Source organism: Dipodomys merriami, unplaced genomic scaffold, assembly GCF_024711535.1.
Source record: "Dipodomys merriami isolate MVZ:Mamm:240054 unplaced genomic scaffold, mDipMer1.0.p SCAF_97, whole genome shotgun sequence".
In the NCBI taxonomy this organism is placed as follows: domain Eukaryota; kingdom Metazoa; phylum Chordata; class Mammalia; order Rodentia; family Heteromyidae; genus Dipodomys; species Dipodomys merriami.
The window spans coordinates 2320457-2344430 of NW_027206590.1; the positions used below are offsets into that span (position 1 = coordinate 2320457).

At 46.0% G+C, this 23974-nt stretch overlaps 1 protein-coding gene across 2 annotated transcripts in view; it reads right to left on the bottom strand.

The window, feature by feature from the left end:
- Syn3 (synapsin III) overlaps positions 1-23974 on the bottom strand; it is a 398594-nt gene that overhangs the window by 50073 nt on the left and 324547 nt on the right. For both annotated transcript variants that reach the window (XM_070014421.1, XM_070014420.1), the window contains exon 7: positions 17217-17279. In XM_070014421.1, the coding sequence (XP_069870522.1) occupies positions 17217-17279 (63 nt within the window). The remainder of the gene's footprint in view (positions 1-17216; positions 17280-23974) is intronic.

Sequence of the window (23974 nt, forward strand, 5' to 3'; positions counted from 1 at the left end):
AGTCTTGGGAGGATAAGTCCCAAGGAGAGGTTTTCTAAGATGTGCTCTGAGTGTGTGTTGTAAAGGCATTGTGGCAGGATCACCATTCCTACCCCTGGAGTCATGATCTGGGCTCTTCTGAAAAAACCAGCCCCTGCTCTTCCACTGTTCTGTCCCTCCCCACCCTTGCTGCCCCTGCTGCCTCCAGCCAATGGGCCCAGGGCCTCTTGAGGGTGTGGTGTGATAGATTCACAGAGGTGTTCTCAGAAACACCAACCATGGAAACACAGTGTTCTGGTGCTTAGACCACAGGTGATCCTGAATGACTTAGAAAATTTATGAGAGCTGGCTGGTACATGATTGCTAGCTTGAACCATCAATGATGGTGGTGGTTCTGGGATTTAAACTCAGGGCCTCACACTTGCTAAACAGTCACTCCATAGCTTGAATCACACATCCAGTCTTGTTTTTCACGGATTATCTTTGTAGAATAGAGTCTTGCTTCCTGCCCAGGTATATGCCTGAGCTTCAATCTGCTTACGTTAGGCTTCCTGTGGGGTAACAGACATGTGTCAGCTTCTATCAGTGGAGATGGGAGTCTCGTGGACTTTCCTGCCGGTCTGGCCTGGGACTACCATCTTCCCAATCACAGCCCTCCAGTAGCTTAGGATAACAGGTACGTGCCACTGTGCCCAGCTAGGAGTTAAGTTGGGGGTCTCATGAGCTTTTTTCATGTCTGGTTTGGCTTCCAACTGGTATCTTGCCAGGGCCTAGCTCATGCGTTTATGCCTAGATTTGGATAAGACCAAATTAGGGCTTTCCTCCAGACCCTCCCCCACCCCCGCCCCAAGCCTGTGTACCAGCAGGCCACTGGCTAGAAGGCAATGGTCTTTCAGTGTAACATGGAAGGATTCGAAATGTGGCACAAATGCCTGATTATCACCGTGTTAAGAGAAAACATTGCAATGCTCGGTGTTAAAGCATCCCTGAAGGCTGGACTGTTGGCTCAGCCCTCAGTGAGCTTCTCCTTTCCTCTTGGCTTGTTTGGACAGTTAGCTTTGTATCACAGGGCAAACTATGAGGCTCTGGGGTTCTCTCTACCCCTGCTATCCAAGGATGCTGGTACAAAGGGAAAGAGGGGACAAAGGCTAATAGAAGTCTATCAAAGGACTCCATTATTCTCTCACTCTCTCTTTTTTTATCTTTCTCTCATGGTAGGGGTTAGACCCATGGACTCATGTATGCTAGGCAAGTCTTCTACTACTTGAGTGAAACCCCTAGACATTTGGCTTCTATGTTTTTTTTAAAATTAGGGGTCTTGTTAGGCTGGCCTTGAGTTGAAGATTTTCCTACCTCCTTCTCCTCACTAGCTGGGATTATTAGTATCAGCTCCCACACAGGACCTTTGAATAGTATACTTTTGTAACTTAACCATTATGGAAGAAAATTGCAGCTAATCCTATGCTCTTTGTATTCCTGTTGCAGTGGTGAGTTGGAGGCAGGATTTCATGTGAAATCAGAGTTCTTTATGTGGCTCAGCGCACCATGTTGCAGAAAAGGGAAATGGAGCCTGAGTTGGCGCCACTGGGAGGGGAAAGGAAAGGAACAAGAGGATTTGTATCAAATTTCAGACCTCTGGGTCCTCACACAGGGCGGAGTACATCCAAATTTTGTTATTCAATGGGGAAAAATACCAATACCATGCAAGCACCTGAATAAGATCCAGGCCCACTGTTATGATTTGTTTTTTTGTCAATCATGGTACTTGAACTCAAGGCCTGAGTGCTGTTCTGAGTTCTTTTATTTAAGGCAGGTGCTCTACTACTTTGAGCCACAGCTCCCCTTCCAGTTTTCTGGTGGTTATTTGGAGATAAGAGTCTCACAGACTTTCTTACCCAGCCTGGCTTTGAACTGAGATCCTCAGATCTCAGCCTCCTGAGTAGCTAGGAGCCACTAGCGCCCCACAACTTCAGTGTTTTATAACCCTCCACTGTACTTCCAAAGAGGACCCGGCCTTGCTATTTCTCTCCTCTTCTACCTCTGTTCTCAGCCCTCTTCCAGTTCCTAGAACTCACCATGTTCCATGTAAGTCACTTCCTTCTAAGCCCGACTGTCCATAAATCTGTTTTAGCAGCCTCATAGCTAGCTCAGTTCTTCCTTGTTATTTCTGTGTCATTGTCACCTCCTCCAGAGACCTGGTGTAGTTCTTCTGCTGGTCACTTTTCCTGCATCACCCTGTCTTCTGTCTTTCCCTCCTTTCCCTTTATCTCAAATTGTCCTGTAGTTTTCCATATCCCTCCCCCCACCACATAAGCAAAATTATCAGTCTGCTGGTAGCAGGGACTTGTGCTGTGAAATGCAGTAGCCCTTGCTCCTTGTACATAGTAGGTGTTGAGGACCTAATTGGCTGAGCGGAATGATGACCATGGTGCCCCAGCATGCTGGACCTAAGGCAGTAGTTGTCAAACTTATCTTCAGGGAGGGTCTGGGTTCATGCAAGAGTGGCTGTTGATTTTCTGTCCTCTCCACAGCTCCATTGGGGACTGTTTGTGTGTATAGTGAATGTTTTTATTGTTCAAGGGATCAGGCACAAGGCCAGCTCACTGTTGAGGAGCACTGGGTAGAAGGTGGGCGGGATGCCTCTAAAACTGGCAATTCCAGGAATGGGACAGTGGCAGAGCAAGCCTTGGTATTGAGGGGAGAGAGCAGGTAGAATAGGACAATGGCAGACAGACCCCCGCCCGCCCGCCCACCCGCCCCCAGGCCCAAGGATGGGACTTCAGAGAGCTGTGGCTGAGTTCTCAGTCTCAGCAGCTGCCTTGGCCACCTGCTCCTGGGTTATGGGCTAGGGATGCTCTGGCTGATGCTATTGGCACAGGTGTTTTCTGATCATGGCGTTATATTCAATATTTGTTCCTGGACTAACCTGGAAAGCAGCAACCTTGCCCTCTGTAGAGTCATTAAATGGGATTCTATTTCCACAGCACTGACTTCTGGAATATTCTTATTGCTGTTCTAGCCTCTTGTAAATATAGCTGCATGATAGGAGGTCTGTTTGGGCATCTGCCTAATTATGCTATTTGTCAGTGGCTGGGTGCCTTTCCCCTTATAAATCAAATCTCCTTTTGCTGTTTCTGAGATCCCAGGTGACTGATTTTTTTTTTTTGTCCACTTGAGGACAAAAATGAATGGAGAAGAAGGAAGGCACCAGACGAGAGACAACACAGCCCCCTGGCCCCTGCTGCCCAGGCCCTGGCCTGGCACTGTGTCTGATCTTCCCCCAGCTCCCCCCCACCTTTCCCTCCCCATCTCTAATGCTCCATGCTACCCACAGCTTCAGGGCCTTTGTCTGTGCTGTTTTTTCTCTGTCATGCTCTTCCTTCATATGCCTCTGCAGCTCACTCTTTCCTTCCTTGGAAGAAGGCTTCTCTGATCACACCCACACACGCTCCCATCTTTCTCCTTACCACCTGACAGGAAAAGTGAATGTATTCTCTATCATCGGTCTCTTCTCCCACAGAATGTAAGCACAGTTAGGGGAACAGAAACTTTGTTGTTGTATTCAGCGTTGCCTCTCCAGTGCTGGAAAGAGTAGCCTGGCAAGTAGAAAACAATTCCTGAATAGTTTATGAATAAATGAATGAGTACATATGATTGCTCTCCAGTAAAACAGGATTCTTCAAATTAAGTTTAAAGCTGGGTGTTGTGGACTCATGCCTATAATCCTAGCTACTCTCTGGAGGATTGTGGTTTGAAAGCCAGCCAGTCAGGAAAGTCTGTGAGACTCCATCTCCAAAATAACTAGCAAAAAAGTTGGGTAGGAGGCCTACTTCAAGTGGTAGAGTGCCAATTTAGCAAGGAAAACACACAAGCAAACTTGAGGCCCTGAGTTCAAATGCTGATGGTAGAAAAAACCAACCACAAAGGCAAAAAAAAAAAACATAGAAGAAGAAAACTATGGGTTTGAAATGGGTCAATTAGTTCAATGAGACAGAACCACCATTTGAAAAATGGAAATGCACAGTAACAGTAAAAAGTCAGAATGCCTTGAGACAACGTATGTACAGTGTCGGGGAAAATCTATTCCTTATTGATGTTTACTTTATAAGTTTTTGGAAAAAAAAAACCCCAAACATTGCATTAGTCTCAGAACCAGCAACCTTTATTCCCCCTATGGCGTCCAATAGTAAGCCATAAAATATATTCAGGTCATTGCCTGAAAACAGCCATTGATGGTTTGTATACAAACCACGTTACAATAAAATTTTATTAACAAAAGCAGGTGTATGGAGGGTGGGGCTGGCTTTGGCTTGGACATTGTAGCTTTCTGAGCCCTGTAGTGGATCTTCTTAAGTGTGTATTTGTATCTTATGTGTGTGTAAATTTCCTACCAGGAGCTGTGTCTCTACACCAGCATCGGACCCACTGCTTACATCTAACAAATATTCGTGAAATAGTTGCCCATATATTCAGTAACTACTTATTGGACTCTCCAACTGAAAACAGTTGGATGTGAAATCCATCAATATACACTGGAGAAGTACATGAGTTAAGTCTTTGTCATTTGGCCTGTGCAAATTCCGAACAACAGAGATTGGTTGCTCATGGTACTGAGGGTTGGGAAATTAGCACTCAAGATGACCAGACTCAGTATCTGGTAAGGGATCCGTAGATGCCTTTTCTTGTGTCCTTCCTGCTGTGGCAGGGCAGGGCAGGGCAGGGCAGGGAGCTCCCTCCCACCTCTTTCACAAGAGTTAGGATCCCATTTATGTTATGAGGGTGTAGGCTTCCAGCATTAATCCCTTGTCGAAGACCCCATCTCCCAACTCCATCCCATTGGGTGTGATGGTCCAACTTAGGAATCTGGAGGAGACAGCACATTTAGGCCATCACAAGCCAAAGCCCTTGTTCTTCAGACCCAGAGCCCAAGGACATCATCCCCCATAGCTGCCTGATAGAAGGCTGCCAAGGGCCGGGAGAGGTAGTGGGAAAGGGGTGGGGAGAAAGACGGACTGTTTGGGCAACTGCCTAATTATACTGGCTTTTTTTGTCCATGTCAGACAAAAGTGAATGGGAAGGAAGGGAGGCACCAGACAAATGTCAGCCGAAAGAGACAACACAGCCCACTGTGGGGCTCTGCTGCCCAGCCCTGGCCTAGACACAGAGGGGCCAGAGTCAGTAGGTACAGCCTGTACGCCTACTGAGTTTCCAGTCTGGTGGAAGAGGGAGAGAACCAGGCTCTGAGTTCAAGGTGATTTTGAAGAGGTCTGTGGTTTAATCTGCTGCGTGTTTTTGTACAGCTCATGAGCTAAAAAGGGCTTTTACAATTTTTTCTTTTCTCTTTTTTTCCCCCTGTGCGAGTGCTGGTACGGGGGCATCAACCCAAGGCTTCATTTTTTTTTTTTTTGGTTGGTCCTGGGGCTTGAACTCCAGGCTTGGGCGCTGTCCCTGTGCTCTTCAGCTCAAGGCGAATGCTCTACCACTTGAGCCACAGAGCCACTTCCAGTTTTCTAGTGGTTTATTGGAGAGAAGAGTCTCACAGACTTTCCTGCCCAGGCTGGCTTTGAACTGTGATCCTCAGATCTCAGCCTCCTGAGTAGCTAGGATAACAGGCGTGAGCCACCAGCACCCGGCTTGGCCTCATGTTCTTATTTAGCTTTTTTTTTTTTCTCCACTAAAGGCTAGTGCTCTACCACTTGAGCTGTACCTTTACTTCCAGCTTTGTGCTGGCTAGTAAAGAGTTTCTCAGATTTGTCTGTTCTGGCTGGCTTCGAACTTTGATTCTCAGACGCTCAGCCATTTGAGTGGCTAGGATTACAAATGTGAGCCACTGGGGCCTGGCTTATTTACATTTTTAAATAGTTGAAAAAAATGGAAAAAAACAATATTCTATGAGGTATGAAATTGATACGAGGTCAAGATTTCAGTGACCATAGCTACAGTTACATTGGAACTCAGCCAGATTCATTCCCTCAGGGTAGCCATGGCTGCCCCTACAGCAAGCAAGAGAGAGCAGCTGCAACAGAGAATCACAGCTCAGGAATGATCCACCTTGTGGCTCAGTGCTGGCAAAATAGCATTGCCATCACTGGGAGCTTTCCACCCTGGGAAGCCCCCACGCAGGCTGCCCCCCAGGCCTAGCAAGCGAGTGAATCTCAGCTAGACTGACATCTGTGTGCACAGAAAACTTGAGGAAGTACTTGGGTTCTAGAGGAGGTGAATTCACACTTGTTTTTTTTCTGTCAGTCATTGGTCTTGAACTCTGGGCCTGGGTGCTGTCCCTCAGCTCTTCAGCTCAAGGCGAGTGCTCTGCCACGTGAGCCTCAATGCCACTTCTGGTTTTCTAGTGGTTAATTGGAGATAAGAGTCTCATGGACTTTCCTGCCTGGGCTAGTTTGAACCATGATCCTCAGATCTCAGCCTCCTGAGTAGCGAGGATGACAGGCGTGAGCCACTGGCGCCTGGCTTCTCACAACTTTTAAGTGTCTACAAACTTTAAAAAGTACTGCATTTACAGTCCTGGACCCTGTGTGGGGATCTTCTAGGACCATTTACGTGTGAGCAAGCAGACTCCAAGTCAAGGACTTACCCTAGGTTCTGTACTTAGGGAAGTGGCTAAGCGACTGGACTTGAACTTCTGGGTCCATTATCTTTTTTTTTTTTTTTTGGGTCCGGTCGTGAGGCCTGTACTCTGGGCCTGGGCGCTGTCCCTCAGCTCTTCAGCTCAAGGCTAGCGCTCTACCACTTGAGCCACAGCACCACTTCCGGCTTTTTTCTTTTTGCTTATGTGGTGCTGAGGAATCGAACCCAGGGCCTCAGGCTTGCAAGGCAAGCGCTCTACCACTGAGGCACCTTCCCAGCCCCTGGGTCCATTATCTTTTAGGCCACAGACTCCATCACTTCCTTGTGAAGTGAGGACGAGGCCAACTCCAGCCTCTAATCTGAAACTGAAGGCACTAAACCACTTTCCCAAGATTCAGAGGCCATCTGTTTTCTTTGGCCTACTTTGTGATTCAAAGAACTTTTAAATTACTTGTCCAAAATTGCCTTTTTCTAAGAGGATCAGATGATCGAGTGTCTGGGCTGCAGGGTGTCTCATAGCCTTACCTAGGTTCCTGAATTCTTATTCCCTAGGGCATCTGAGTTTACACCGTCTGGTTTAAACTCATACAGTGCAGCCTGCAGATCACCCAGGCATCTTGTTAAAATGCAGGTGCTGACTGGCTGATCCGGGCAGATTGGGGGCAGGCTGAGATTCTGTGTGGAAAGAGGCTATTTCCCAACTGTTTCTGGTCCTTCCTCAAATCCCACTGGGAGTAGCAACCATGTCTCCACATTGCTCAGGCCCCTCTGACTCCAGGGTAGTAAGATGCACTTGGTCCATGAGCCAGTGCACCCCGTCAGGGATCTTTGAGGTGCTAAGAGTCCTGGACTTGGCTTATCAGCTGCCAGCGGCCGCCTCCATCCACCCACCCACTGAATCATATGCATACCGGGTTCCAGAGCCTGGATGTGGAAAAGGCTGGACACCATTCCCCATTCCAGCCCTCTGCCTCCCCCGAGGTTTGAGGCCTCACCCTGGTGTGTCTGGGGGTGGGGTGGGGAGTCTGTTGGTGTAAAGATTTCTTGGGGCTGAGGCCAGGAGTCAGAGCAAGACAGGCTCTGCCAGTGATGGCCCCTTTGTCTCGAGGCTTACTAGAGTCCGAGAGCAATGACTCTCCTATCCCCCCATACATGTGATTAACCCACTGTTTACATCTCCTGGCACGCGTGTGTGTGTGTGTGTGTGTGTGTGTGTGTGTGTGTGTGTGTGTGTGTAAGCCCACTGCTGTCACCTGCCAGCAGCCCTGCTAGCTGTTCCTCATGTCCAAGAAGCTGGAGAAGGGACTGGTTTCACTTCCAGAAAATTCTCTGAGCAGCCTTCTATTCCAGAAATTTCAAGGAGGCAGGCGGCTTCCCCAGCCCTGGGAAGGGCCTCAGCTCACACGCAGGCTGTTTCTAATGGGCTACCAGAACCATCTACAGGTTTAATTCTTCCAGCACACATGCCAGGGTCTACCCAGAGGACGTGGCCTGCGATACAAAGCCAGTCGTTTCTCCTCTTCGATCTCAGCTCAGCTCATCTGTACAACGGGTATCATGATAGCAAAAGGAACCTCACACGGAGCTGCTGCATTTTGCATTTTTGTGAACTGTAAATCCCACGTGATTGTCTAAAGCCAGGGAGAAAGGAAGGCGCCAGGGACAAGTTGTAGACCTCCAGACCAGCTGTGTCTGTGCCCCAACTCTTTCTGAGGGGCTTGAGGGGAAAACGTTGCTGATCTCAGTGACAACTGATGCCAAGATGAGCGAAGAGATAGAGCCAGGAAGGCGGAAAAAAGACCAAAAGGAGGGCTGGGAAGGTGGCTCAGTGGTAGAGTGCTTGCCTTGCATGCATGAGGCCCTGCGCTCAATTCCTCAGCACCACATAAGCAGAAAAACTGGAAGTGGCACTGTGGCTCAAGTGGTAGAGCGCTAGCCTTGAGCTAAAGAGCGGAGGGACAGCGCCTGGGCCCAGGTTTCAGGCCTCACGACTGACAAAAAGGAAGAAAAAAAGACAAAAAGGAAATCTTTGCTGCTCAAAGCTTGCCAGTTAAAAAGTAACGGCGGTACTCGATGCCTTCCGTGGAGGGCCGAGTGTGTCTGTGTGTTCGGAAGAGGGGGTTTAGCTTCTGCAGGAAACCCTGCACAGTGGAGGCCATTTAAACAGTGGGAAATAATTGACAATGTGTAAACATGGCTTCAAGTAGGACTCAGAAATGCCACTTGTCTCAGTCCCAGCGCCTGAATAAGAAGACAGGATGCTGCCTTGTTGGACTCACATTTTTCACATAGTGACCCTGAGGGGAGGGAGCGGGAGTTGGTCACAAATACATTTTGGCCACAGAGTGGAATTTGTGAATCACGAGTCTTGATTGCATATGCTTCCTCCATCGAAGAGATAACCTCCTCCCAGAAGCTCTGCAACGGGGCGTGTGATGCTAAAGTTTATACTAAGTTGTAAAAGACTGACAGATCCCTGCCTGGCATCCACTTTGCTCAAGAGAGGTAGAGGCTGTAGTTGGCCTCTGGTGGGAGGTACAGGAAGGTGGGGACAGAGGGAGGGGCATGGCGTGGGCGTGAATCCCCTTCCCCCCTTCCTACTTCACAGCTTGGCAGGGCCCCTGCCCCGCTCTCTCTTGCTTAGTTTCTGCAGATGCCCTTCTCAGGCCAGCACTCACTTGCCTGGGGACTTTTTTTGTGTGACTTAACTGGTCCCCTGGGCTCCAGTCTTCCATTTGTACAAGTTCTTATCCTCCCTCTCCAGCTCCCCATTCCGGGGTCACAAAGTAGACAAAGCCAGGAAAAGCTTATTATGTGAATCAGCCCCAGACAAGAGATCTGAGCCCAGGTCCGTTGGAGCTGATGACGGCAGCAAATCTTGCCCAGTGGGTGTGAGACACTGGGGCTGCTAGAAGCCCACCCGCCTGGTTGTCCTAGAACAGTCGGGACTCAGCCCTGTCACTTGGTGCTCTACGCATCCGGTGAAGAAAGATCAGAAGAAAGATGTGGTGCAGGCAGGGAACACCTGGGTTTGGGCTCTTTAGAGCTCAGCCAGAGAGTGGATTGTAACCTCACCGATGGATTCCAACTTCACCATTTACTACCTGTGCCGTTTTTCACATCTGTAAAACGGAGTTTTGACTAGTACCTCCTTATGAGACCATGATGAAGATTGCTTTAAATGTTTGAATCTACATATATATTTACATCTGTCTGTACAACATTAAGAACCATGTGTGCACAGAATAAACTTAATAGGACGTACGTGTGTGTGTGTGTGTGTGTGTTTGTGTGTGTGCTGGTACTGGGCCTTGAACTCAGGGCTTTGTGCCTGTTGTGGTTTTGTTGTTGTTGTAGTTTTTTAATTTTTGCCCATGGCTGATGATGTTCTATCACTTGAGTTACATACCTCCACTTCTGACTTTTTCTTAGTTAATTGAAAATCAGAGTCTCATGGACTTTTCTGCCCAGATTGGATTTGCACTGCAATCTCTGGATATCAGCTTCCCAAGCAGTTGGGATTACAGGTGTGAGCTTTCAACGCCTGACAAGACCATTTGTTGTTGTTATTGGCCATGAGGCTTGGGGTAATGTTCCTGAACTTTTCTGCTCAAGGCTAGCGCTCTACCACTCAGAGCCACAGCTCCACTTCTGGTTTTCTGGTGGTGGTTAATAGGAGATAAGAGTCTCACAGATTTTCCTGCCTGGGCTAGCTTTGAACTATGATACTCGGCTCTCAGCCTACTGAGAGTAGCTATGATTACAGGTGTGAGCTACCAGCACCTGGTCGAGAATTTTTTTTTTTTTTTAAATCATTGTGATTGCAGTGGTCTTTTTTCATGGTTTTGCTTTCCATGATCAACTGCAATTTGAAAATATTAAATGGAAAATTCCAGAATAAACTATTCCTGTTTTTACCATTGCAGGCCATCCTGGGTGGTATGATGAAAACTTGTCCTAGCCTTCTCCCAAGTGCCAGATGTCAATCATGTGACTTTCTTGATAGAATGACTATGTTCAAGCATGGTGCTCCAAAGCACAAGAGTAGTGGTGCTGGCAATTTGATCTGCCAGGGAGAAGCTATATAAATAGCATTCAGTGCCATCTGTAATTTTAGGCATGCCCTCTCCACCGATGGGCAGGTAGCTTCTGTGTTATTAGAGTGTCATCATTAACCTTCTCATCTCTGAAGTATGGAACAGGGCCAGATAATTTCAAAAGTCTGTCTTTCCCTTCTGGACCTGGAGATGCTTGCTTGCTGTGTGGCCTTCAGCAAGGCCCTGCTCCTCTCTGGGCCTCAGGCTTTTATCAGGTGCTGGAATTCAAGCCCTGACAGTTGATCTCTATGAAGTAAACAGAAGGCTGTTCCCCAGGGTGGAGTCTGCTCTGTGGGAGGCTGGAAACAGTTTATTTTATGACTTGCCCCAGAATTTAATTAAATTCCCCTCCCTCCTTTTGTTTATTATGAATGCACTGCTTATTCCAGCTGAGATAAATGGTTAAGAAATTAAAGTAATAGTTTATCTTGGTAGCAGGTTAAGTCAATTCCTCTTCCCCTGCGAGTTTACCGGGTAGAGTCCTAACCTGGGCTCAGGCATTCTGCTGCCATTACTGTCTAGGAGGGACATTGTTGTTCCCATAGGAGAGATGAGGAACTTGAGGTCCTGGGAAACTAAACAACTTGTTCAAGAACACTCAACCAAGGAATAAGCAATCCTGATACGAAGCAAATCCTAACTCCACATTTAACAGCCTTTCTTCCACAGTTGACTTTGAACTTGGATTCTTTCTGTTTTATTTTCTTTCCTTTCACCTTCCCTTCCCCTCCCCTCTTCTCTCCTCCCCTCCTGTCTTCTTTTTTTCCTCTCCTTTTTTCTATTCTTTCCCTTCCCTCCTCTTCTTTTCCTTCCTTCCTTCCTTCCTTCCTTCCTTCCTTCCTTCCTTCCTTCCTTCCTTCCTTCCTTTCTTCCTTCCTCCCTCCCTCCTTCTTTCCTCCCTCCCTTTCTTCCTTCCTTCCTTCCTTCCTCTTTTCTTCCTTTCTTTCTTGCTATGTTGCCCAGGTTAGACTGGTATCCAACTCTTGGGCTTAAAGGCTCTTCCTGTCTCAACCTCTTGAGTAGCTGGAACTACCCATATACAACTACATTCCTAGCTTGATCTTAACTTCTAATGTTACAATAATAACACATTCCTTTCTGTTTTTTGGTTGGTTGTGGGGCTTGAACTCTGGGCCTGGGTGCTATCCCTCAGCTCTTCAGCTCAAGGCTAGTGCTCTACCACTTGAGCCATAGTGTCACTTCCAGTTTTCTGGTGGTTAATTGGAAGTAAGAGTCCCACAGACTTTCTTGCTTGGGCTGGCTTTGAACCACTATCCTCAGCTCTCAGCCTCCTGAATAGCTAGAATTACAGGCACGAACCACCAGCGCCTGGCTAATAACACATTCCTTTCAACTGGTTTCAACCACATATTCCCACCACTGGAGGACAGTGTAGGGTCATCTCCATAGGGTCTTAGTAAGGTCCTAGGCCCCTGTGAGACACTAAAAGAAGCCCTGGGCCTTGTCCTTGTTAGCAAAATGATCATGTCACATTTATACAGATCTGTTTTAACTTTAAGGGACTCAAACATCTCTGGCTATGGACCCCACACAATGCCTAATGTCTTGAATCTCTCCAGTAAGTATTCATCATAGTCCAGCTCTCCACTGCTGGAAGGGGCTGTCACTGCATTCATGTTTACCTTGGACGCCACAAATTCTTTGTTCGTGGTGACTGGCACTTCCTTCCCTTAGTCCTAGCTTTGCCCATGAAATGTGCTGTGGAATCAGTCATGTTTCTGAAGATGCTGCTCATGTTAGCTCTGGTCCTTCTAGATCACATACCTCTTTACCCACTAGCCCATTAATGTCACTCTGTGTACCATCCACAGTTAAACTCAATCTCTGGCCATAGACTGGCCTGCAAAGCTGCACGATTCTCCCTCTGTCCTGGATATCCTATCTCCACGGATAGATCCTGACAGTGGATCACAGTTTTGTTTTGAAATAGGACACAGTGATAGAGAAGGGCATAAAACAGTAAGAACAATCCTATGGATGATCACAAAGCAACAACACCTATGTCACCAGCGCCAAGTCTAGAGGAAGCAGTGGCCCTCTTCTGTGCCCTCTCTTTGGGCACATCTTTGACATTTCAATGTACGATTTGAAGGTTTTTTTGGGGGGGAGGAGGGCAGTTTGGTATGTACGTGAAGAGGATCAAGCCAAGGGCTTTGAGCGTGCTAGGCAAATGCTGTACCACTGAGCTGCACTAACCATAAACCTTGTGTTTCGTTATAACTTACATATGCATCCAAGTTAGCATTCTACCTTCCCTGGCTTTGGATTTTATATAACTAGAATGCTTGAAATAGGCAATGGTTGTGGATCTGACTTATTTCACTTAATCCTCTATGAAATTCACTCATGTTATCTGTCATTTAGTTCATTTTCATTGCAGAACGCATCCCCTCTGTGTTGAGTACGCTGTGATTTCTCTCCTGTCCACAGTTACATGGGATCTGGGAATTACGAATGAGGCTGCGATACACAGAATGCTTTGGTTTGTATGTGCCACTGTTCAGGAGGAGAAAACCTCAAGGGCTTCTTCTCCTGTGTGGCTTCTGTTTCATCAGTAATGCCAAGCTATATGTGAAAGTGGTTGTGCCAATGTACACTTTCACCTGGTGTGTGAGATTCTGTGTCTCCACCAGCACTTAGCATTATTAAGCTTTTTGCTTTTAGCTGTTCTGGTAGCTTTTCAGTGGCATTGCACTGTTGTAATTCACATTTCTCCATGACTGAGTCACTGGAACCCAATTTTCTTTCTTTCTTTTTTTTTTTGGTGGATGAGAGCTTTGGCATCCACTGCTCGTCTGACTCACCCTGACCTGTGGCCAAGTCCCTGAGAGATGATGTTATTTAGTCATTGATTCCTATTGATTTTTAGTTGGATTTGAATTCCCAGAGCAGGTCCGGGCGTTCTTAATTACAATGACAGTTAATGTTCATTGAGTTCCAGGCACTGTGCTATGTGCTTGGCATGCATACTGTCTCTTAAGAGACAAATACTAGGGTGGGAGACGCTAAATGACTTAGCTACAATCGTATAACTCAAAAGTGGTGTAATCTAAATGCAAACGAACACCCCCAGCTCCCATAACGTACTGCCTTTGCCAATGTTGGAAACTTGAAAAGGAAACTTTAAATACGGTTAAAACCTGAATAGTATAATTAGATGTGTAATTGTCAAAAGAAGAAAAGTGGTTGTATGACAAACGGTGAATATCCCTAATATGTAGAGTTTTTTTTATAAATTAATAAAGTACAACCATCTGAATTGTAGCCATAGGAGTCTGAAGGTTAGATAAGTCTGAGAATTTTTCATGTTCTTGTAGCCATATAAAGATTTATGTGAACTTACAACTGCACCAAAAACTTACTTTAACGTAGGTTTTTCCCTTTGTTTTTTGTCGGTTATGGGGCTTGAACTCAGGGCCTAGGCACTCTCCCTGAGCTTTTTCACTCAAGGCTAGCACTCTACCACTTTGAGCCACAGCTCCACCTCTTGTTTTCTGGTGGTTAATTGATGATAAGAGTCTCACAGACTTTTCTGCCTGGGGCTTGCTTTGAACCATGATCCTTAGATCTCAGACACCTGAATAGCTAGGACTACAGGAGTGAGCCACCAATGCCTAGCTTTAACAAAATAGACTTTAACATCTTGCATATATATATATATATATATATATATATATATATATATATAAAACAATATATAATACAAACATATAGTTGCATAGAACAACATATGGTGGTACTGAGGAGTGAACTCAGGGTGTTGTACTTGCTAGGTAAATACTCTACCACTTAAGTCGTATGCCTTCCCCTTTTTACTTTAGTTATTTTTTTCAGATAGGGTGTTGTGTTTTTGCCGAGGGCTGACTTTGGACCACAATCCTCCTATTTTTTCCTTCCTTCTATCTGAGATTACAGATGTGAACCACCATGCTTGGCTTGTTCTTAGAACTAACTTTTGCCTGGGCTGGCCTTGAACTTCAATCTACCTGTGTAGCTGAGATTACTGTCATGAACCACCACACCCAGACAACACACAGTCATCTTTTGATACCTGAGGATGCTCATGTCCCTTAAAAAATGGCATAGATTTTGCATATAACACACATCCTTCAGTGTACTTTCAATCATCTCTGTATTTTTTAAAGTACTGAAGCTTTAAAGGCCATATAAGTAGACTGTTCTACTGTATAGTTTAGGGAATAATAATAAGGAAACGTCTGCACACATTCAGTACAGGAGCGATTACCTCTCTGAGTAATTTAGCTCTGTAGTTGGGTGGATTCACAGATGGGGTCCCCTGTATATGGAGGGCCAAGTGCACTTAGAAAAGCATGGGGTCCCCTGTCACCTCTATGTAAAACTTCCAATTAAGGAAAGGAAATGAATTCTGTCCATAGTTTCTCAGCTTTGACATAACTGCTATTTTGGGCTATCTCATCTTGGTGTGGGGTGCTGTCTGATACATTATGGGATGTTTGTCTTTCAGCTAGGTGGAAAGCCAGGTAGACTTCCATCCCAGTCCCAACCAAACTGTCATAAGTACAATGATTTTCCGACATAGCTTACTGCCTCTTGGCGGTGTAGATCTCAGCTGCTTGTCTACCTTGACTTTTTTTTTTAATGGGAGCTTTTCCTTATAAGGCTGGTGCTTTACCCCTTGAGCCAAGCCTCCATGTCTTGGGTTTTTTGGTTGGTTAATTAGAGGTAAGAGTCTTCCAGATTTGTCTGCCTGGGTTGTCTTTGAACCAGGATGACGGGCATGAGGCATAGGCACCTGGCTCCCACTTGATTTCTGAAGTGCTCCCACTTCTCCTTGGATTATAATCCAAGGTCTAAGTACTCCCCAAGCTGTTCGGCATTCCACCATATTTTGATTTCTGTGCCTTGAGAAACCCACTGTCCTTTGTCGTATTGATACAGCTCTTGTCTTTGTCCAGTGCTGTGCTGCTCCCTGCTTCCTGTTTCTTCTTTGTCTCCCTGGTACACTGTCAGTCAGCACAGTTTCAGCAGGCCACTGACTTGTCTGGTCTCATTGAGCTTCCAGAGGCCTTTCTACTGCTATTAAAAGCTCTTTCCACAAAGCTCATTCTCTCCATACAGCTTCCCATAAGGCCCCCAACAGCACCTCTACTTAAGCAATTATAGGACCATCTTCCCAGTTCCTGCATCTTGGCATAGAGCGGATGCAAATCAACAGACACCAACAGAGGAGTTTGGTATCTTTATCCAAGGCTCCTGGGTGGGCCACGATCCCCTTGCTGCTCTCTGGAGATGGTACAAGGACCTAACAGGTGCCAGTCACTGTGTGGGCATGAACATGACGTCATTGGCTCAGTCAACTCGTCCAGACTTGTTCCTGCAAATCTTGCTCTGAGCCTTAGAAAAGTCCCTTTCCCTTGATGTCAGCATTTTCTGAAAACCTCAGTTTATTCTAGTTTATGTCATGTTTTTATACTCGGAGACATGCTCCCCTTTCTACATTTTGGGAATCCCTTTGGGCCTGGGTTTCTCAGAGATACTCCCGCTCCCAAGCATTGCATCAGTTTTGGTAAGCTGGCCATTGTTTTTATTTCCTGTTGGGGATTATTTTCAGACCTAGCGACAGAAATCAATGCCTGGGAACCCTCTAAACTTTATCAGAAGGAGCAGTGGCCAGAGAGAATCTGGCCAGCAGCGGGCAACACTTGATGACCATTTAGACATATGATTGGGGAGATGACACATATAGGTTTCTGAGTTGTTTGGTTTGTTTGTTTTTGTGGTTCTGGGGATGGAACCCAGGCCTTCACATGCTGGGCAAGCACTCTATCACAGAGCCATGCCTGAGCCCCCCTTTGGCTTCTGTTTGCAGACAGCTGTGTATGGGGTTCTGGTGGCCAGAATAGAGATCACAGGAGGAGGTGGAAGAGTTAGATGAGGAGGAGGAAGAGGCAAGACCACAATGGGCACAGTCTGGGATATTTAGAGGAGTGTTTCCATGGAGACAGGTAAAGAAGTGGAGGAGGTAACTGGGTAGGACTTAGGAGGCCTTTGGTGGGTGGATGGTAGCAGAAGCTGAAGGGACTTCACGGGTGGCATGTGCTGGGGAGCAGCCATGGCTAAAGCAGGAGGAGACATCCTTGCAGGACGCTTTGAAGGAATGCCCAGAGAAAGTGAGGAGAGGAAAGCCAGGAGAGGAGCTTGAACCAGGGGCCAGTGGAGGAAGAGTCTGGGGACAGAAGGATGTCCAGCAGTGCTAAATGATACTGAGACCTCAATTCAGAATGCAGAAGTGCCCCGCTGCATTAGCCCAACCCAGCAGGTCCCACATAAAGGACAGATGTTGCTAAATGACACTTGGGACCAAACAGACACCTTGCTTTGACCACATGACAAGAGCTCAGAGGAAGGAGAGTCGGGGACCCGAGGGAGATGGATTGTACATTCTTTTGGGAGCTCTGTCCTGGGGTACTGTGCTAAGGTGGGCTGATGGGGGCCTGAGGAAGGACAGCAGGTAGTGAGTATCCATTGTAACAGAAGACCAAGTCCTTTCCATACCTTTCCCATGCCGGCATGGGCGTGTCCCAGCTTGATCACCACGGGGAAGTGCGGGGCTGCAAGCTAGAAGAGACAAGAGAAAATGACTTGTGAGCTTTTCAGAGCTTTGCCAAGGTGGGGGATCTAGGGGGGGCAATTACCTGTGCTGTAGACAAATCCTGCATCTGCTGTGGCTCAAACTCCCACCCTACAGGCCAGAGCTGTGGCTCCCAGAGGAAGCTCTGAGAATCTGAGAGACCACCAGGCCTGCAGAGATGGTGGAGCAGTACCCAACAGTAGGTTTCAAACCCTGGCAGGGGCTACTCCTGAACAGTCCCAGACAAGGCATTACATGAACTTGTGCATCTGTTTCCTCACCTCTAATATGGGAAAACAATAGTCATTTCTACCCCTCCCAGATTGCTGTGAGCATCACGTGAGTTATCATACATGTGAGCATGCTTCATTATCCCTTCGTGATCTGCCTTTGCTATTCCCACCAGGAAGAACAGTTCAACTACCTGGAAATGCTCCCCAACTCTTCCTAGGCCTTCTGCGAGCCACATTGGGGGTTTTCTTAATGACTGTAGAGATGCGCCCATCAGCACAGGCATTTGTTGGCTATACCACATGGGCAGGGTGCTGAGTGCTCACCCCATATCTGCCTTGACTGCTTGTTTCCCTGTTGTACCACCAGCTTTCTGATCCCAGGATGAGGCTGAATGCCAGATTGGTGCTTTGTTCTGTCCTCTCAGAAAGACCTATAAGACACGTGCACTTGGCCCCATGATATAAAAGATCAGCATTGGGCTTGAAAGATTCACTGTTTGCTGGGTTCACAGATGCTCTATTGAAGAGCCAGGAGCCTAGGATTCACCCCCGAGCGGTGCTTCCTGTCCTTCCTACCACCCCTTTGCTGGAGGAGGTGTGTTTGCTTGGTTCCTGAGTCTATTTTGGTTTGCTTGAGGGCAAACCAAACTCACTCCTTTTTATGGAGTTCTCACCTTGAACTTGACTCTGTTAAATTCCAAGCTCCATGTGAATAGTTTTCTTTATTTCCCTCTCTAAATTTCAGACTAATTTTTTTTTTTTTACCATACTCTGTTGCCTAATGTGAACACATTTATCTTAAAAATAAAAGAAGCAATATTTGATTTGGATTCCCCAAGCAATAAGCATTCACTATTAAAAAAAACTGGAACAAATCCCCATTTTCTTTTGGTTTCTTCTTTCTTGACAAAATTGAGAAAATTATACATATCCCTTCTTTTTCCCCCCTGTTCTTTCCACCTGATGTTATGTGATGAGAATGTTCTTCATGTACTGTTGGTTGAAGAGTTATTATAAAACATTTCACATCTAAAGAAAAGTTTTCAAGAACAATGTTGTGGACATTGCCTTAAGAACTACAACATTTGGGCTGGGAAGGTGGCTCAGCGACAGAGTGCTTACCTTGCACGCATGAGGCCCTGGGTTCGATTCCTCAGCACCACATAAGCAGAAAAAGCCAGAAGTGGCGCTGTGGCTCAAGAGGTAGAACACTAGCCTTGAGCTGAAGAGCTGAGGGATAGCGCCCAGGCCCAGAGCTACAACATTTCTCAAGTAACTGGCAAGTGGATATTGTTCTTTCTTTGGAGTAACTGCCTTTCCCACCACTCCACAAGCAACCAGTATTTGGATTCTGTATTTTTCCCCCCTGCATTTATTCACAATTGTACTATTATATATAATTCTCAAGCAATCCTATCAAAGAATTTATTCTCTGTAACTTTATTTTCGCATCTGTGAGATTCATGTACATTGGCCTACATAACTGCTGCATAGTATTCCATTTCTTGTATGCACTACGATTTATCCACTTCCTGTTGGACACGCTCTTGGACATGCTCTCCCCTGGCTATGTGGGGGGATTTTCCCTAGGGCACATACATAGAAGCGGAATGGCTGGATTTGAAGAATTACCATCTCAGCTTTGCTAGATGTTACCAAATACTCTTCAAAGTGGTTGAAACAACATGATCTGGAGGGGTAGAGAAAGAAGTGCCAGTGTTTGTGGCTCAGACTTAGATTTTACCAATTTGATCAGTGTAAGGTAGAATCAGGGGGTGGGTCTGCAGGGTGGGGCTTCTGTGATAACTACAATCATCACAGCCAGCCAGCCAGCCATGCAGCGAGGACACATTCAGTGGTCCAAGTAGCTAGGGATTAATTGCCATCTCATTAGCAGTACAGCTTGAAGGCAGGGGAGATGGGTCTGCTTCCCCCTTGGTCTCCCCCAGTTGAATCCCATGATGCACTGGTAGGAATTGGAAAGGACATGGATGGTGGAGAGCTAGCATCTTTGCCTCTGGCCCTCTGCTTCCTCTTGGGATAGATAGTTAAGCTCTTGGAACCTCACTTTTAGAATCTGTAGAATGAGGTGGATAACGCTCAACTGCCAGGATTGTTGGGAGAAGAAGAAAGCAGGAATGTAAAATTGCTTGGCACCAGGTAGTACTGGAATCTAATGCATAAAGTACAAGTGAGGGGAGGAGGGGCATAACTGGCCTTGCGGAGGCAATGGGAGAGAGACGGGAAGATGAGGCGATGATAACCCAGATCTGATGATGGGAAAAGGGGTGAAGTCTCAACCCAGGAAAACCAGGGGAGTGGTTTATGAGGGATTACAGGCTGACAATTGGAATTGACAAGATCCAGAGCAATAATCCTATGGAGCCCCTTTGCTACTGAGTTGTAGGGGGTGTAATTTCTAGGTGGCATTTTCATCTGATGTCATATAATGATCATTTTATGTTAAACGGTACTGGTGGCCTTAAAATAGAAGGATGAGTCTAATCTCATCCCAGGAGACTGAGGCAGGCCAGATAGGCTGAGGTGATGGAGAAATGAGAAAATAGGTCAGAAATTAAGCCAGGTTCAGGTACTGAAATAGAATGGGGAACTAAGGCAGAAACAAAAATCACCAGAATGGACTTGCATTCCCTCCATTACCCTCTCTTCTTGCTTTAGATGTGAAATCACATACAATGACCCTCGATGAGTCATCAAGTCCAAGAATAGAAAGTGCCTGTTTTTAAATTTTTTTATTTAATAAATCTGTGAATGGGAAGAAAAGAAGACCATAAAGAACAGACATGCATGTCACAAGACCCTTGATCATAAGGTCAACTCATCTTCTCTGTCTCGGTGATAATATCAAAACAGGAATATTGGGAAGTTGCTAGGTGACCAGAAATCCAGGTGACCAATTCTGATCTTGAACCTCTGAGCCTAATTAGGGAACATAAATCTCTTAGGATGAAGACCACCCATTGAGCCCCCAGCTTGTCAGAATAAGCTCTTTTCTTATACCCGGTTTTATCTTCCTACACTAGATGAATCTCTGCTGGGAGTTGCTATGGACCTCTTGCATGAGCTGAAAATTCATTTTAAATTCATTTCATCTTCATTCCAAATTCTTGGGGTCTCGGTGGGCCCGGAAAATTGAGTAGATAATTTCCTTTTCTGTATCAGGTACATGTCCTCTTTTCCAACTACCTTAAAAGCCAAAACCTTAAAAGCCAAAGTACTTTCTTTCTGGCTGGGCACTGGTGGCTCACACCCGTAATCCTAGCCACTCAAGGGGATGAGATCTGAGAATCATGGTTTGAAGCCCAGCCGGTGCAGGAAAGTCTGCGAGACTCTTATCTCCAGTTAACCAACAGAAAACTGAAGTGGAGCTGTGGCTCAGAGTGGTAGAGCTCTAGCCTTGAGCAGAAAAGTTCATGAGTTCAAGCCCCATGACTGACAAAAAAAAGTACTTTCTCAGGGACTGTAGAGGAGGAAGTTGAGAGATTCAAAGCATGAGAAAGACTTGGCATAGCATCCTTGTTTGGAGATGAGGTTGATGTTCATTTTTCCCCCCAAAATAGTTCTCATCGCTAAATATCACACCACACACAGCAGTCCTTCTTTATGAACAGATACACTCCCAATAGTTTGGATAGCATAGTATTTCATGTACAGTCACTTCCTAGCAATGGGCAATGGGTATTTGTCTTATTTCTTCTCTTTGTTCTTCTCCACCTCTATAAAGAAGACTTCATTAGCCCCTTTTTTTGTATATATCCTTAGGAATTAGTGTTCTAATTCCTAGGTCCCAGGTCAAGAGCTTCTCAAAGGGAAACCAACAGAATTTGGAGATACTGTGGTAGGTTTATTGGTTGTGTGTGTGTGTGTGTGTGTGTGTGTGTGTGTGTGTGTGTGTGTGTGTGTGTGTGTGTGTGTGTGTGTGTGTGTGTGTGTGTGTGTGTGTATGTTCCAGACCTTGGTTGTGGTGTGTGTGTGTGTGTGTGTGTGTGTGTGTGTATATGTTCCAGACCTGGGGCTTGAACTCAGGCCCTGGATGCTGTCCTTTAGCTTTTTTGCTCATAGATGGTACTTTACCACTACCACAGCTCCATTTCTGGCTTTTGGGTGGTTAATTGGAGATAAGAGTCTCACAGACTTTCCTGCCTGGGCTGACTTTGACTGTGATTCTCAGATTTCAGCCTCCTGAGTAGCCAAGATTATAGATGTGAGGTTGATAGGTTTCTAAAGTCCGTTGTTAGAGCTCAAGAAACGAAAGTTCCACATGTAGAAAACTAAAGCTAGATCCTTATATATCACCCTGCACCAGAATCAACTCCAAATGGATCAAAGACCTTGAACTCAAAGCAGACACTCTGAAAACATTACAGGATGGAATAGGAGAAACCCTAGGTCTCCTTGGCTCAGGTCGAAATTTTCTGAATAGAGACCCGGAAGCACAACAAATCAAAGAAAGGTTGGACAAATGGGATTGCATAAGGTTGCAGAGCTTCTGCAGGGCAAATGACATAGCTGGCAAGATCAATAGAAAGCCCACCGATTGGGAGAAGATCTTTACTAGCCATACAACGGACAAGGGTCTCATATCTAAAATATACTTGGAACTCAAAAAATTAAACCACCCAACAACAAATCCTCAAAGAAACAACTGCCCAATAAATAAGTGGGCGAAAGACTTAAAGAGAAGCTTCTCTGAAGAAGAAAGAAGGATGGCCAATAGACACATGAAGAAATGTTCAACATCCCTAGCCATAAAAGAAATGCAAATCAAAACAACATTGAGATATCACCTCACTCCAGTTAGAATAGCAAAAATCAAGAACTCTAATAACAACAGATGCTGGAGGGGATGTGGACTGAAAGGAACCTTACTTCATTGTTGGTGGGAATGTAAACTTGTTCAACCACTTTGGAAAGCAGTATGGAGGTTCCTCAAAAGACTTCACATAGATCTCCCCTATGATCCAGCAATCCCACTTTTGGGCATTTACCCAAATGTTTACAAACAAGACCACACTAAAGCTACCAGCACAACTATGTTTATTGCAGCATTATTTACCATAGCTAAGATATGGAACCAACCCAGATGCCCCTCAGTAGATGAATGGATCAAGAAAATGTGGTATATATACACAATGGAATTCTATGCCTCCATCAGAAAGAATGACATTTCCCCATTTGTTAGGAAATGGAAAGGTTTGGAAAAAATTATATTAAGTGAAGTAAGCCAGGCCCAAAGAAGCATAGGTCCCATGGTTTCCCTTATTTGCAATATCTAGTATAGGTATGAGTCAAGCGGAAAAGGCCAGATAATGTGATGTTAGGAAAATGAACCCTTAAATGTGTATTTTAATGTTTTCGTTTCTTTCATGCATGTGTTTCTAACGCATTTATAAGATTATTTCTTTGTTGCTTTGTATGTCCCTCCCCCACAGTGTAACCCCCGCTTTCACTATATTTGATGTTAGTATAACATGTGGAGGAGATGGGGACAAACAAGTCGTTTAAGGATTCAGGTGGACCTGTTGCAACAATGAGAAGTACAAAATGTCATGTCAAAACCAGCTTTACAATTTCGGTGGGGGGGGGGGAGGGGGGTATAATTGGGTGGGGGGAGGGGGGTAAAATTGGGTGGGGGGAGGGGGGAGGCGGGGAAGGGAAGTGAAGGGTAAACAAAGGAGGAGGCTGCAATGCTTGGTAAGAAATGTATGCATTATCCTGCCCATGTAATTGTTGCCCCTCTGTACAGTATGTTCTCAAATAAAATAAAATACAATTAAAAAAAAAAAAAAAAAAAAAAAAAAAAAAAAAAAGAAACGAAAGTTCCACAACGCTGCCCACTGGGGTCCACCCCCCCCCCACCATGATGATTGCCATCCCCCAGGCTGATATCAATTGTGCTTTCCTAGTGTCCTGTCAGGCCCAGGAATGGAGCCAGAAACTTCAGTGTTCACATTCTTCCCCTCCTTGCATTCTAGGTGAGGAAGCGGAGAGCAGCCATTTGCCTGCGTCTGCACAGGTAAGTCGCCGCCCATGGCTTCTGCCCTTGTTCCCCTCCTTCCTGGCTGCTCAAATGGATTCCCGAGGGCCAGTTCCACTTCACCCTTTTGTCACGTGCCAGTCTTTCCCTAAACATGGACAGGTCACGGAGGACAAAAAACATCTTGTTGGCTATTTTCTCTCTTCCCTTCCCAACAATAGTTGTATTTAGTTCCCCTGGGGAAGTGAGCAGGCCCAGGCCCCGATCCCATGCCCCCGGCACTCAGAGTTCAGCACAGCCCCCGCGGCCACAAGTCTGACATCCTGTTAGACTGAAAACAGAGATAGCCACCCCGATAAGGCCCTTATTCAGAAGTATCCAAAGAAACAAAAATCAGTGGGGTGTCCAGTGCTCCCTCAGACAGGCCCAGCCCAGACTTCATCAGCCTGGT